Here is a 13,706-nt window from a genome sequence, read left to right on the forward strand (position 1 = left end):
TGCAAGGTCAAGACCCTGATACCTAAAGCACGATGAGCGCCATCTGACTTATTTCTAACGGTCTTGGAAATTTCTACTTGGGGAAGGGTTTGTACTTTCCCAGTACATGGGAAACAGTCACGATTCCTTGAATTGCATCTTCTACATGTTCGGTCATATATGTATCCTCCCCACCCCCATTTCCCATGATCTTGGCTTATTTTTTCTGTTAGGAAATAGGTGCGCCTATATAAAAGCAAGAAAACACAGCAGGAAAAGTAGAAAACCACAGCTCTCCATGTGGGTGGACAGGGGCAGACAGGACCCCTGGAGGTCATCTGTCTCAATCCCCTCCTCATGCTGGGAACAGAGGGCTCAGAATTGTTTCTCATACTTTCAGGGCAGGTCATACTGCAATGCTCTTACCCTTGCCGTGAAGTCCACAGCAGCCGCTCGGTTTAACAGCAACGTGGCTACATTGATATTCCCATAGTGAGCAGCTATGTGGAGAGGAGTGAAGCCACTCTGTAAAGAAAACATAGCAGGCATTCAATGGACTCTTGCCGGCCCCTTGTCTGACACACGAAAACCATAACCCTGCCCAAAGAAAAAGGAGGAAGCAAAATATGCTAAGGTCCACATTCCATTCTGTACTAGGTTTCTTTCAATTAGTGCCAATTGTTCACAGGGTTTCAAATAAACGCCAAACTCATAGGCAGAGGAATAGCCAGGAAGGAACCAAGGGTGCAGACTGAATAATTTCAGTAGTCCAGTAGCAGAACTATACAGAAGCCAACGTTTCAAAAAGTCAAAACAGGAATGACAAGAAAAATCTATAGCTTATAGAAAGTTTGATTAGTACTGCTGTTTTATTATCAATGATAGAATTGTCCATTGAAACTCTTTGTCAAAATTCAATTTGTTTAATATATTTAATACAGAGCAAATGCCAATTTCAATGATAAAACCAATTTGGGGGGAGGTCACTACAATTGGTCTTGTATAATGGGTGATTCCATTTTATAAAGAATCCACAAGTTGGTCTCTTTATTAGTAAATGCCTATTCAATAACACATGTTTCTAGCTTATCCATTTCAAGGTCATTTTACTTCCTTAAAAAATGCTAAAACATGCAGCGATTCACTTAGTCCCCAAAGATTGAAACCTTATAGGAACTAGATGCATTTCTAAGTTGTTAGCAAGCTACTTAGCCATGCTAGCTATCTGACTGAGTCTTGTGGGAAGGGGTGGGAGATAGATATTGCTACCATTCAGAGGTAACCTTCATTTTGCTGACACCACTGAGGGTAAGTGTCATGCAGAACTCTGAAGAATCAGTCCTGGATGAGTAGAATGACAGGGTTGTCTGCAGCTTCAGGTATAGCTGATAAGCATCTAAAGCGTCAAAACTCTTCATCTCACACAACTCTATTGCGATGCCCTTAAGTCTCAAGGATTCCTCATCCGTCCCTTCCAACACCAGGTTCAGCTGCAGAAAGCCCTGGTAATCAAACTACTATCTTCTCTGGCACATGCTACTTTGGGGGGCAGGGGTGGAAAGCAGGTATCTAGCCTACAGAAGGCGATGCAAAGAAGGAGGGAAAGAAATGAGGCAGCAGCACTAAGTGATGGGGAAATGATGATGCAGATACAGATTCTATGTATATGTTTATATATATATATACCTCTGTTGTTCTATTCACCACCATCTAGGTTAACACATTTGGAAGCAAAGAGGAGGAAAAAATGAACGGTTAGTTCACTGTCGGTGACATGGACGGCAGCAAGCTCATGACAGCTAAGTAATGAGGATGAAAGCAATGATGGGAACACAAGAGGCACAGAAAGAAAGCTAGACCGAATGAAGGGCTACACAATGGCCCCTTCCAAATGCCACATTTCCTTCACAGAGACTTTCAGGGAGTACATGTCAAGGCCATGAGAATTTTCGGCTGGGATTCTGGCTGCCAGCATGCTCTCCACAACCGATCAATACTCAGTGCATTGCCTCTCATCTTAGATACCAACCAAAGGTTTATTTGTGTACATCGTTGTTAGCGTTTTCTAATCTTCCACCCTGGTGTTTGAGCTGACATGTTAAATACGTTAAAAATATATGGTAAAAGGAAGGAAACTGACAAGGGCATACTAATTAATGCCTGAGGTGGCCTCCCTGTTAGCATGCATCGGGCAGTGTCCACAGTTATTACCTCCTAGCTTTAGGTGCTTGGACACGTATTTTTATCACTCCCCATGAAGTTCAGTGTTTGGGGCAAGCTTGCCAAAAGGGAGACCAGGCATTCTTACAGTGTGGGTGCCTGACACAGGAGAGTGGCATGACCAGCTCACCTCCTTCGTGCCTCACCTTTGACTCCACGTCTGCGTTGTTGTCATTCTGCAGCAGCAGGGCCGCGGCTTTCGTGTCGTCTTTTCGGGCAGCGATGTGAAGAGCTGGAAGACGCACTTTTCCTTTAGTGTCATTTTCTAACAGCAGAGAAACTACTTGATCATGACCTTGTTGCAAAGCTACTGCCAATGGTGTGAAGCCATCCTGCAAATAAATGGATGGGTCAAGAAGGATGCCTGTGGATCTGTTCTTTCTGATTAATAAATAAGAATGCGACCATGTGACCAATTTTTGTTTAGGTTGTTAAAGCTAGCATATTCAAGTAGGCAGACATGTGAAAGACACATTTATATTTATATTTTATATTATATATATTTATCTTATTTATATTTATACTTATTTATATTTACCAAAACATACAATGATAAGAAATTTATAAAAAGTTTATGGGTTTTCTTCTGTTAAAAAGTGATATACATTAACTGGGTAAGTTTTGAAAATACATAAAAGTACTACATAAAGAGGAAAAAGATACCATAATTTCAATATCCAGAAAATAACCACAGTGAAAACAATAATATTTCAAGGTAAATCCAAGCAAAATTTTCAGAGGATCTTATTTAAATAAGATATACAAATTTCCACTGATATATAAAATTTTTTTTAATTTTTCATATTTGAGAGAGACAGTGTGTGAGTGGGGGAGGGGCAGAGAGAGGGAGACAGAATCCAAAGCAGGCTCCAAGCTCTGAGCTGTCAACACAGAGCCCGATGTGGGGCTCGAACTCATGAGCTGTGAGATCATGACCTGAGCTGAAGCTGGACACTTAACAGACTGACTCACCCAGGTGCCCCCCACTGATATTTTAAAGCTGGGGGATATGCCTATCTGGTTCATCACTGTACCTTGTTGCCTAGCATTTATCTGGTGGTCAATCTAAACATGTTAATTAATGAATCGTAGCAATTGCTGTTTTAGGAAAGGTCTTTATGAAAAATTCTTGACTTCTCTGACCAACCAAGGGAGAACACACAGGGATCATGCACAATCTGACTAGGATACATTCAGATATACACTCCTGTATATTTTGAGTCTTCCTGTTATGTCCCTGGGACCTGACAAAGAAAAGTCAGCTACAGATTTTACCATGGTTAAGTAATTTGTGGATGGTCTAGTATTGCTGACTGCAGAATAAACAGCGCAGAGTAGACAATCCTAAGACTGGCTTTCAAATTTGAATTCTGCAATGTTTTTATTATTAGACACTCAAAAGAACATTAATAAATTATTTTTACTAGAGAACTGGCGAATTACTTATTTCACTTGGCTCATGATATTGTATATCGGTAGCCCTGGTGCTACACGTGGAGGACTACTCCAATGGAAGGGTATTTGGAAGGGAGAAAAGAAAATCTAGTTACTTGAATACTAATGTCTTGTCTTCCTAAACCACCACCTTCATCATTCTTTTCCTTGATGAACAACCAGATAAGGTCTCCTACCACTTATTTGACTGAATGCACATCATTGTGTTTCTTTTTAAGGATGTGCAAAATATTGGCCCCAATACCAGGCTCTTCTCATATAAATCCTTTCCTGTAGTCTCCGTATTAGCTGTGGATGTGCAAACTATTTCTGCTCCAGCTCCTATACTCGTGCTATGACCCTCACCCTGAAATGTCCTCCTCCTTGCTCTACATATACAAATTCTATCCATTCTTCATGCTTCGAGATCCAGCTGAAGTTCCATCTGCCCCTTTCAACTTTTCCAAGAAGACTCAAACGAGGGAAAGGATGATCATTAATGTGGCTAGAAGGACTGTCCCTGTAGCCTTAAGAAAGACAAGAAAGCTGAATACAACAAAGACATCCCCAAAAGAATATCACAGATTTACACTTAAGGACATAAAGTTTAGAATGTAATTTAATGTTATGAGAAAAGCAATCTACATAACTGTGTAAATATATGACATCATTTTTGTAAAGATAACATGTACCAAAAGGTCTTAGTGAATAAACAAAGTGTTAACTCTAGGGAAAATTAACATTGGCTCTTTTTCCTTTTTGCTTTTTCCTATACCTTCTCACTTACATAATCTATTACTTTTGCAAAGCAAAAGAAAAATACATTTTTAAAGGATAGAATGGCAAAAGGAACATTATGTATTAAGAGGGAACATGGGGCACCTTGGTGGCTCAGTTGGTTAAACAGCTGACTCTTGATTTCACCTCAGGTTATGATTTTGTGGTCATGGGACAGGCTTTGTGTGGGTGTGAAGCCTGCTTGAGATTCGCTCACTCCCTCTCCCTCTGCCCCTCCCCATCAAAACAGAGTGAATGTGGTGGCACCTCCCTTTTAAAACCTGGACAAAATATATTAAAAAATTTAAAAAATTAAAAAAAGGGGGCATCTGGGTGGCTCAGTTGGTTAAGCATCTGACTTCAGCTCAGGTCATGATCTCATCACTAGTGAGTTCAAGCCCTGCTTTGGGCTCTCTGCTGACAGCTCAGAGCCTGGAGCCTGCTTCGAATTCTGTCTCCCTCTTTCTCTGCCCCTCCCCTGCTCATGCTCTGTCTCTGTCTCTCTCCCTTTCAAAACTAAACATTAAAATAAAATTTATTTAAACCTGGAAAAAATCTAAAGGGTAAAAATGACAGCCCATTTATGGTTCTGAATCATAAGTAAATGGCTACATTTCTGCTAATATGAACTTCTAAACCCACAAGGCCTATACATAAAGAAAACGACTTTGCACCAGAAAATTAACTGCAACTGATAACATCAGCACCCCTAAGAATGTGCTTCCCGCAATAAGCCAATTAAAAACACAAAGATACCAGTTCTAAGGTGTCAATAGCTAAAATTAGCAGCTCCAGATTTTGGTTGCAAACCTAGTTTAAACAGTTTGGTTCACTCTGTGCAGTTATTCTTAAAAAAAAAAAAATACAAGCCAAAAGAAAATATTACGGAAGCTCCAAGAGAAACTTCATTGCCTTGGGGAGTATCTGGCATGCAATAGGTGCTTAATAATTATTTGTGGGTAAATGAACAAATACATTCACCTCATGTTTCAGAATCTTAATTAGCAAAAGAAGGAAGATGTATATGGAAAAGAGGGGATATGCAGTACATAGTTAATACAGAAAAGGGTTTGTTTTTTTAAGATTTTTATTTTTTTAAATCATCTCCACACCCAGTGTGGGGCTTCAACTCACAACCCTAGGATCAATAGTCATATGCTCCACAGACTGAGCCAGCCAGGCACCCCATGAAAGGTTTTAAAAACCATAATCAGGGGTGCCTGGATGGCTCAGTCGGTTAAGCATTTGACTTTGGCTCAGGTCATGATCTCACGGTTCGTGGGTTCGAGCCCCACATCTGACAGCTCAGAGCCTGGAGCCTGCTTCAGATTCTGTGTCTCCCTCTCTCTCTGCCCCTCCCCTGCTCACACTCTGTCTCTCAAAAATAAATAAACATTAAAAAAAATTAAAAACCATAATCATGCCAAAGATTTAGCAGTAAGTTGGACTTAATGCTTGCTGCTAAAGGAGAGATACTTAGTGATCTGTATATCACAGTCTAAAACTGCCTGTCCTTCACAGGCAAAAAAAGTGCTATGAAATCACTTTCATTAGGATATTTATATTATTTAGTATTTTTATTCAAAAATGGGAATGGGTTTTTCTTTTATCCAACAAGTAGGCATTGCTCTACGCCTACCAAATGTAGTTTCTTTTTTTTTTTTTTTTTGATAAATCAGTAGTTCTTACCTGCCTTTAAGAGTACTATTATAGAAACAATACATTCTCATGATAAAAATCCTCAACAGTATGGAAGGGTATAAAGTGAAAAGTAAATCTCCCTCCTACCGCTCAGAATAAACCACTGAGAACAATATACCATGGAAATTTTCTTCTATCAGTACATATTGTCTTGCCTCACTTCTGATAATTCCAAATAGCATGTTATTGTGTGAGTATAGCAACATTATGAAATAGGCTTCCTACTGGTGCATATTTAGGTTTTTTCCAGTTTTTAAAAAATTGTTCTAATTCTATTGGTGAACTTCTCATATACCATTTTGGCATCTCCTTCTAATACATCTGGAATGTAAATTCTTAGAAGTGGAATTATAAAAAGATACGTAAATAGTAATTTTTGACAGTTACTGCTAAATGTTCTGCAAAAGTGTTGCAACCAATGGTCAACTTTACCAATACTGTGGGAAAGTTCCAATTTCTTCTACTCTCCAAATTCTTTTCTTTATCTCCTGGGCAAAAGACTGGGTCTAATTTTTTAACTGATTAATAAATTAATATTTATTTGACTATGAGTGAGGATGGGATATTTTCATACATTTATGGTCATTTGTATTTCTTTTTGTGCAAACTGCCTCTTCATTTATTTAGAGGTTTCCCCAGAAGGCATATCTCAAAAGCTTGGTGAGGTTATATGCAATTCCTCTATTGCTACCTTTCTTGTGCCATTTGGAAAGCACATCAGAATGTAAGAGGAACCCTATTCTGACAGGGATAACCCTGCATCTGTTTTTATGATTTTGTTAAAAATAAAGAATACCCAAATGTTGATCTTTTAATATTAGCAATAGATTTTTTTTTTTAATTTGAGAGATATATAGAGAGAAAAAGCATGAAAGGAGGACAGGGGCAGAGGGAGAGAGACAGAATCTTTTTTTTTTTTTTTTTTTTTACTAAAAAGAACGCAAAATTTATTATTTTTTTTTAATTTTTATTTTTTTAGCAGTTATTTTTTTTAATTTAATTTAATTTTTTTTTATTTTTTAATATATGAAATTTACCGTCAAATTGGTTTCCATACAACACCCAGTGCTCATCCCAAAAGGTGCCCTCCTCAATACCCATCACCCACCCTGCCCTCCCTCCCACCCCCCATCAACCCTCAGTTTGTTCTCAGTTTTTAACAGTCTCTTATGCTTTGGCTCTCTCCCACTCTAACCTCTTTTTTTTTTTTTTTTCCTTCCCCTCCCCCATGGGTTTCTGTTACGTTTCTCAGGATCCACATAAGAGTGAAACCATATCGGACAAAGGGCTAGTATCCAAAATCTATAAAGAGCTCACCAAACTCCACACCCGAAAAACAAATAACCCAGTGAAGAAATGGGCAGAAAACATGAATAGACACTTCTCTAAAGAAGACATCCGGATGGCCAACAGGCACATGAAAAGATGTTCAACGTCACTCCTTATCAGGGAAATACAAATCAAAACCACACTCAGATATCACCTCACGCCAGTCAGAGTGGCCAAAATGAACAAATCAGGAGACTATAGATGCTGGAGAGGATGTGGAGAAACGGGAACCCTCTTGCACTGTTGGTGGGAATGCAAATTGGTGCAGCCGCTCTGGAAAGCAGTGTGGAGGTTCCTCAGAAAATTAAAAATAGACCTACCCTATGACCCAGAAATAGCACTGCTAGGAATTTACCCAAGGGATACAGGAGTACTGATGCATAGGGGCACTTGTACCCCAATGTTTATAGCAGCACTCTCAACAATAGCCAAATGATGGAAAGAGCCTAAATGTCCATCAACTGATGAATGGATAAAGAAATTGTGGTTTATATACACAATGGAATACTACGTGGCAATGAGAAAAAATGAAATATGGCCTTTTGTAGCAACGTGGATGGAACTGGAGAGTGTGATGCTAAGTGAAATAAGCCATACAGAGAAAGAGAGACAGAATCTTAAGCAGTCTCCATACTCAGTGTGGAGCCCCATGCGGGGCTCAATCTCACCACCCTGGGATCATGACTTGAGCCGAAATCAAGAGTTGGATGCTCAACTGACTGAGCCACCAGGTGCCCTAGCAATAGATTTCTAGTGATACGCTTCAGCAGGAATCATAATTTTCCATCCAGTTTAGTTTAAAAAATAAACTGTATTACTTAAGACAGTCCCGCTGACTTAAATAACTTTTTATTTAAAAATAACTCTTCTATTCAAGACCGCAAAATTTTCTTCAATACCATGTTAATCTAACACTTAAAACGTAATAGTTTTGTTGAAAAGTGTGAATTAAATCCAGTTAATTTTAGAAATACATAAATTCAATTATTATAACTACACTAACTTATATTTGGAACAAACAGATTTCAAACTTGTCTTATTACAAACATATTTCAAAACAGTGGTTCCCTGTGAGGCAAAATTATAAGAAACAGAAAAGTGTTTTCAAACAAATATGTAAATAGTAAATAGCTCAATTATAAGATAGAGCCAGGCATTTAAGAGCAGAAAGGATATCTATGCAATGGAAGATTCCTTAAAGATGAAGAATAGACTTTCTAGTGTATTTCATAAACATTTAAGAATCCCCACATTGGGGCGCCTGGGTGGCTCAGTCGGTTAAGCGTCCAACTTTGGCTCAGGTCATGATCTCGCGGTCCAGGGGTTCGAGCCCCGTGTTGGGCTCTGTGCTGACAGCTCAGAGTCTGGAGCCTGTTTCAGATTCTGTGTCTCCCTCTTTCTCTGACCCTCCCCTGTTCCTGCTCTCTTCTGTCTCAAAAATAAATATCAAAAAAAAAATTTTTTTTTTAAATAAGGAATCCCCACATTAATATATGACTACAATTGAAATACTAGTGGGACAAATTCTCCATGTTACAACTCCAAGCCTACAAAATGCTCTGTAAACATGGGAACTTACCCACAGAAAGAACCAATATATCTTACCTCTGTGGCTAGGCTCTGGCTTGCACCATTGTCAAGAAGAAACTTGACAACTTCCAGGTGGTTTTCCTGGGCTGCCATATACAATGGTGTGAAACCATTCTGCAAAAGAAGAAATAAAATGTTTATTTATGGATTTATGAGGCCAATCTAGTTTTCTACCATACTGGTATTTTTTGTTTCAGAAAATGCTCATGTATAATAAGTTTAATAATACTTTAATGTGGATATTCATATTCATTAGAAAGCCTAAACATGATAGTTTAAGCAGAATTTATAAGTGTAATTCAAAGTACTTTATAACATAACACTTATAATTTGTAACTTGGGTATAGTTTATAATTAATGGTGTATGTATAATTCATACCAATAGATCCACTTTATTTTTTTTAATATATGAAATTTATTGTCAAATTGGTTTCCATACAACACCCAGTGCTCATCCCAAAAGGTGCCCTCCTCAATACCCATCACCCACCCTCCCCTCCCTCCCACCCCCCATCAACCTTCAGTTTGTTCTCAGTTTTTAACAGTCTCTTATGCTTTACCAATAGATCCACTTTAGATAAATAAGTACATTTGTTTAATCATCAACCTCTTAATGAGTGCCTACAATGAGCAAAGGATTTTCCTAGATGATGTAAGGATTTGAAGAAAAATACATTTGGTCAGTGTCCCAATGAACTTTTTCCCCACACAATAATTAGCTATTTCATATAAAAGGTGTAATACTTTAAAATTAAATTAAGAGTATAAAATAGTTCACAGTTTGGAAGGAATTTATATTACTTTCAAATAGCTTCAAAGTTGCTACAAATGGGATGACTTGGAGCAAAGGAAAGGACACCAAATTGCAAAAAGGTATACTTCAATTTCAAAACAGAATTCAATTAGTAGTCTACGTTTTGGTAAGTTTCCTTCCTTGCATTGTTTTGCAAAGCCATAGTATTTTCATGTTCAGAATACACACACACACATACACATACACATACACACTCTATATGTGTATTTATGTTTGTCTGAAATGTGGCCACTGCCAAAGAATCTGGATTAAAGTAAATGAATGTGTACATTACATCTTAAGCTTTTGACTAAAAATATGTTGCATATGTGTACTTGTTTTCTAGAACAATTTATTTCATATTTATGAAATATTTGAATATTTCATCTATGTAATGTTTCAAAATCTTATTGCCAAATACATACACCAAAACATATTTTTCAGATGATAACATTTTCTTTGAATACATTTTTCAGAATACAGTTCTGTTTAATTGTATGTTCTGGAAATTTTATTGTATTCATTATGCAATTACAAGGAATATAGGTAAATATATTCCAAATAAAATGTACCAAATATTACTCAAACGTTTATACTTCAAAAGGTTTAGGTTCATTGTTATAAATATCAGTGACTATATGACTACCTTACTTATCTATAATTCAGCCTCTGGTGACACCACTCTTTTGGCTTTTAGCTAAAAATTTAAAAGTAACTTAAAAAGATCCTTGAGCAGGGCACCTGGGTGGCTCAGTCAGTTAAGTGTCCGACTTTGGCTCAGGTCATGTTCTCACGGTTTGTGAGTTCCAGCCCCACATCGTGCTCACTGCTGTTGGGCACAGAGCCCACTTGAGATCCTCTGACCCCCTTTCTCTGTCCATCCCCCCATCAAAAACAAAATAAAACATTAAAAATTAAAAAAAAAGATCCTCAAGCAGATAAAAGTGATGTCACATAACAAATCTACCATAGTGTATATACTTTATTCATCAGAGAGCTCATCTATTCTACTTACTCTATTTTACATATAATTATAACTTGCTAGGTTATCTGGTTGCCAAGCTCAAAATTAGAGACATGAGATTAGAGGCTAGAGAATATGACAAAGCATTCAAGCTTCTTCCCTTTAAATTACATCACTGAAGTTCACTGCTATCCTGTTCTCTCATGAAAGGTTTGATCAACATTAAACGTGGAATAATTGCAACAAAATGTATGTGTACATATGTGTGTGTGTGCGTGTGCATACACGCAGGTATGTGTGTATGTGCCTGGTGTGTTTTGTCTTTGTCACTCTTCCCATAGATTTGAGGGAAACTGAGAGGTACTTTAGGATTACCCTTATATTGCCGATTATTTTTTTATTTTCTTATTTGACCAAGATGGAAGATTATTTAATTCTTGGTTGAGTTAAATATTCCTTAAAAAAAACAGAAAAAAAACAACAGAAAATATTAAGAAAGAAGAAACAGGTAAAAACTAGGGGGATTTTTGTTATAGCTCAGTGAACTACTGAGTATCTGTCTTTCCTCACCAGCTGAAATTTCCAGATGGAAGGTCCAGTTTTTAGGAGTAAAGTTCTTAAGAAAAATTTTGAAAATAGATGTTATTCTCTCAAACATAAATATCAACAATTTATGTCAGTGGATTCTCTCAACTTCAGGGCAGAGGTTTGCTGTCGTTCAAGGTTACCTAAGGAACACTGGTCTGCATACAAATACCCGGCTTCTGGCCTAATGTACCTAGACAGTTCTTGAGTTTATCTTCCAGAACAAAACATTTCATGAGCCAGGAAGATAATCCAAAACCAGGTACTGAGGTTTAAGGGATGTTGGAGCTTACAGACCTGGAGCTTTCAAAGAGTGATTCTCAACAAGCACGACTTTTAAATAATTCCACATGCCTTTCTCACAACAGCAGAAATTGAACTGTGTAGAACTGTGATTACTCAAAAATCATATGTAGATAAGAGTCACAGTAAGATTGAGCCCTATAATTAATCATTTCCCACAATTGCTTCTCCTCTTTTTTTTTTTTTGTTAGTGTTTGCCATTCTATTGCCATTACCTGAAAGCCGGTCATTTTCTGAATGGTCACATTCTTTCACATTTTTTCAGTTTTATATATTTTTTTAAAATATAATTTACATATCATAAAACTCACCCATTTAAAGTGTAAAATTTAGTGGGGCAACCATCCCCACTATCTAATTCCAGAACATTTTCATCACCCCAAAAAGGAATTCTGTACTATTACTATTCACTCCCCATTGACCCCTCCCCATGCCCTCTGGCAAACACTAATCTGCTTTCTGTCTCTATGGATTTGCCTGTTCTGAACACTTCATATAAATGGAATCACACAATATATGGCATTGAATGGGGATGAATGGTCTCATTTTACTTCTGTGGTTCATATTGATAAAATGTTTTTGGTGTTTTTGTTTTTTCCTCCATAATGGACATTTCCATTTTATAGTGGAAATTTGGTTGTTTGTTTATTTTGTTTTGCTTTATTTTTGGTCAGCAAGCATCTGACTCTTCTAGCAATATCACTCCTATTTTCTTTAGGGCACTACCTCTTCCCTGAAATGTAGGTAGTGCCTGTCTTGGTTGGACTTTAAGACAATTTAGCCTGAACTTCTTCAACCACAGAGTAGGCACATGTACAGGATATCTTCTGTTTTCTCTTCCAGGTCTACTCTCTATTTTTCTTAATTCTATTTTCTGCCAAATCCCCCCTCCCCCCTCTCAAATGATCTGTAAAAACTATTATTGAAGGGCAACTTTACTGTTTAGCTTCTGGTTACTCCCACCCTAACTCTCTGGTTACCAAAGCTTTCCAAAAAGCTCCTTTAGCTTTCTATTTGATGTGTTCCCCAAATAATTTCAATAAATTCCCATTTTTGTTCAAGTTAGTTTCTGTTGTTTTAATCCCAAAAATCCCAATACAAATTTTTAAAATCAAGAAAGGATCAACATGGCATGAGAATACATGTACACCATCTAGTTATGGTTCTAGGGAGTAATTATAAGCATCCTTTGGAAAGACTGAATGAAAATATGATCATTACTCTCTCATACAAAGAGGCTTAAGGCACAAGGATTCCAATGTGTTGTCAATGGACAACCTACAGCTGAAATGATTTTTTGTAAAATAGCACCTACATTGGGAAATGGTCAGATTTCAGAAAGAATATTATTTTTCTTTTAAGATAAAAAAGTACATCACTGTTTATTTTTTTTAAATTAATTTCCTAACTTAGGAAATTTCCAAAACAAAGAGCTGGCCAAAAGGGAACATATGGGTGCCTAATTTGCATTTTTTTTCTGTAGCAACAATAGACACAATTTTCAAAAGGCAGAACAGTTCAAGATTGAGAAAGTATGCTCGTTGATACCTGATTTGATGCATTATCTTCAGTACCTTCGGCTCAGAACATTTATTGTGATATTATCATAAGCATTCAAATATACAGACCTACAACTTTATAGACCATGCTGAGGCATGCTGCCTAATATCTACCCAAAGAAAATAAAATAGAAAGTAAGGGCTTAAATTTTATCCATGAACTTTTTTTATCCATCCTAGGTTTCTACAGCCAGCCGGTGTAACTTATGAAGTGCTGCTCTGAATTAAAATGTTTATAAGGGCATGGTGATAAATTTGCACTGATTTACAGGTGATACTGATTTTTGTGAATGTAGGTTAGATTACCGGTGTGCTATAAGGTCAAAGGTCAGAGAGGCTTTATCTGGACCACACCTATTTTCTGACTTCCTCAAGACCTGACCTCCTCACCAAAGGAAAACATTTAAAAACACAAAAAGACCAACGAGGCACTGGTTTAATCGAAAGGTCTTGTCCTTTCTGAAAAGGAACA

At 37.3% G+C, this 13,706-nt stretch overlaps 1 protein-coding gene across 1 annotated transcript in view; it reads right to left on the reverse strand.

Moving 5' to 3' along the window:
• Window positions 1-13,706, reverse strand: part of ANK3 (ankyrin 3) — a 334,814-nt gene that overhangs the window by 210,429 nt on the left and 110,679 nt on the right. Inside the window, exons 5-7 of the mRNA XM_042959816.1 lie at window positions 9,046-9,144; window positions 2,346-2,531; window positions 406-504 (exon numbers count right to left, since the gene is read on the reverse strand). Of these exons, the coding sequence (XP_042815750.1) occupies window positions 406-504; window positions 2,346-2,531; window positions 9,046-9,144 (384 nt within the window). The remainder of the gene's footprint in view (window positions 1-405; window positions 505-2,345; window positions 2,532-9,045; window positions 9,145-13,706) is intronic.

Source organism: Panthera tigris, chromosome D2 (assembly GCF_018350195.1).
Source record: "Panthera tigris isolate Pti1 chromosome D2, P.tigris_Pti1_mat1.1, whole genome shotgun sequence".
NCBI classification, from domain to species: Eukaryota; Metazoa; Chordata; class Mammalia; order Carnivora; family Felidae; genus Panthera; species Panthera tigris.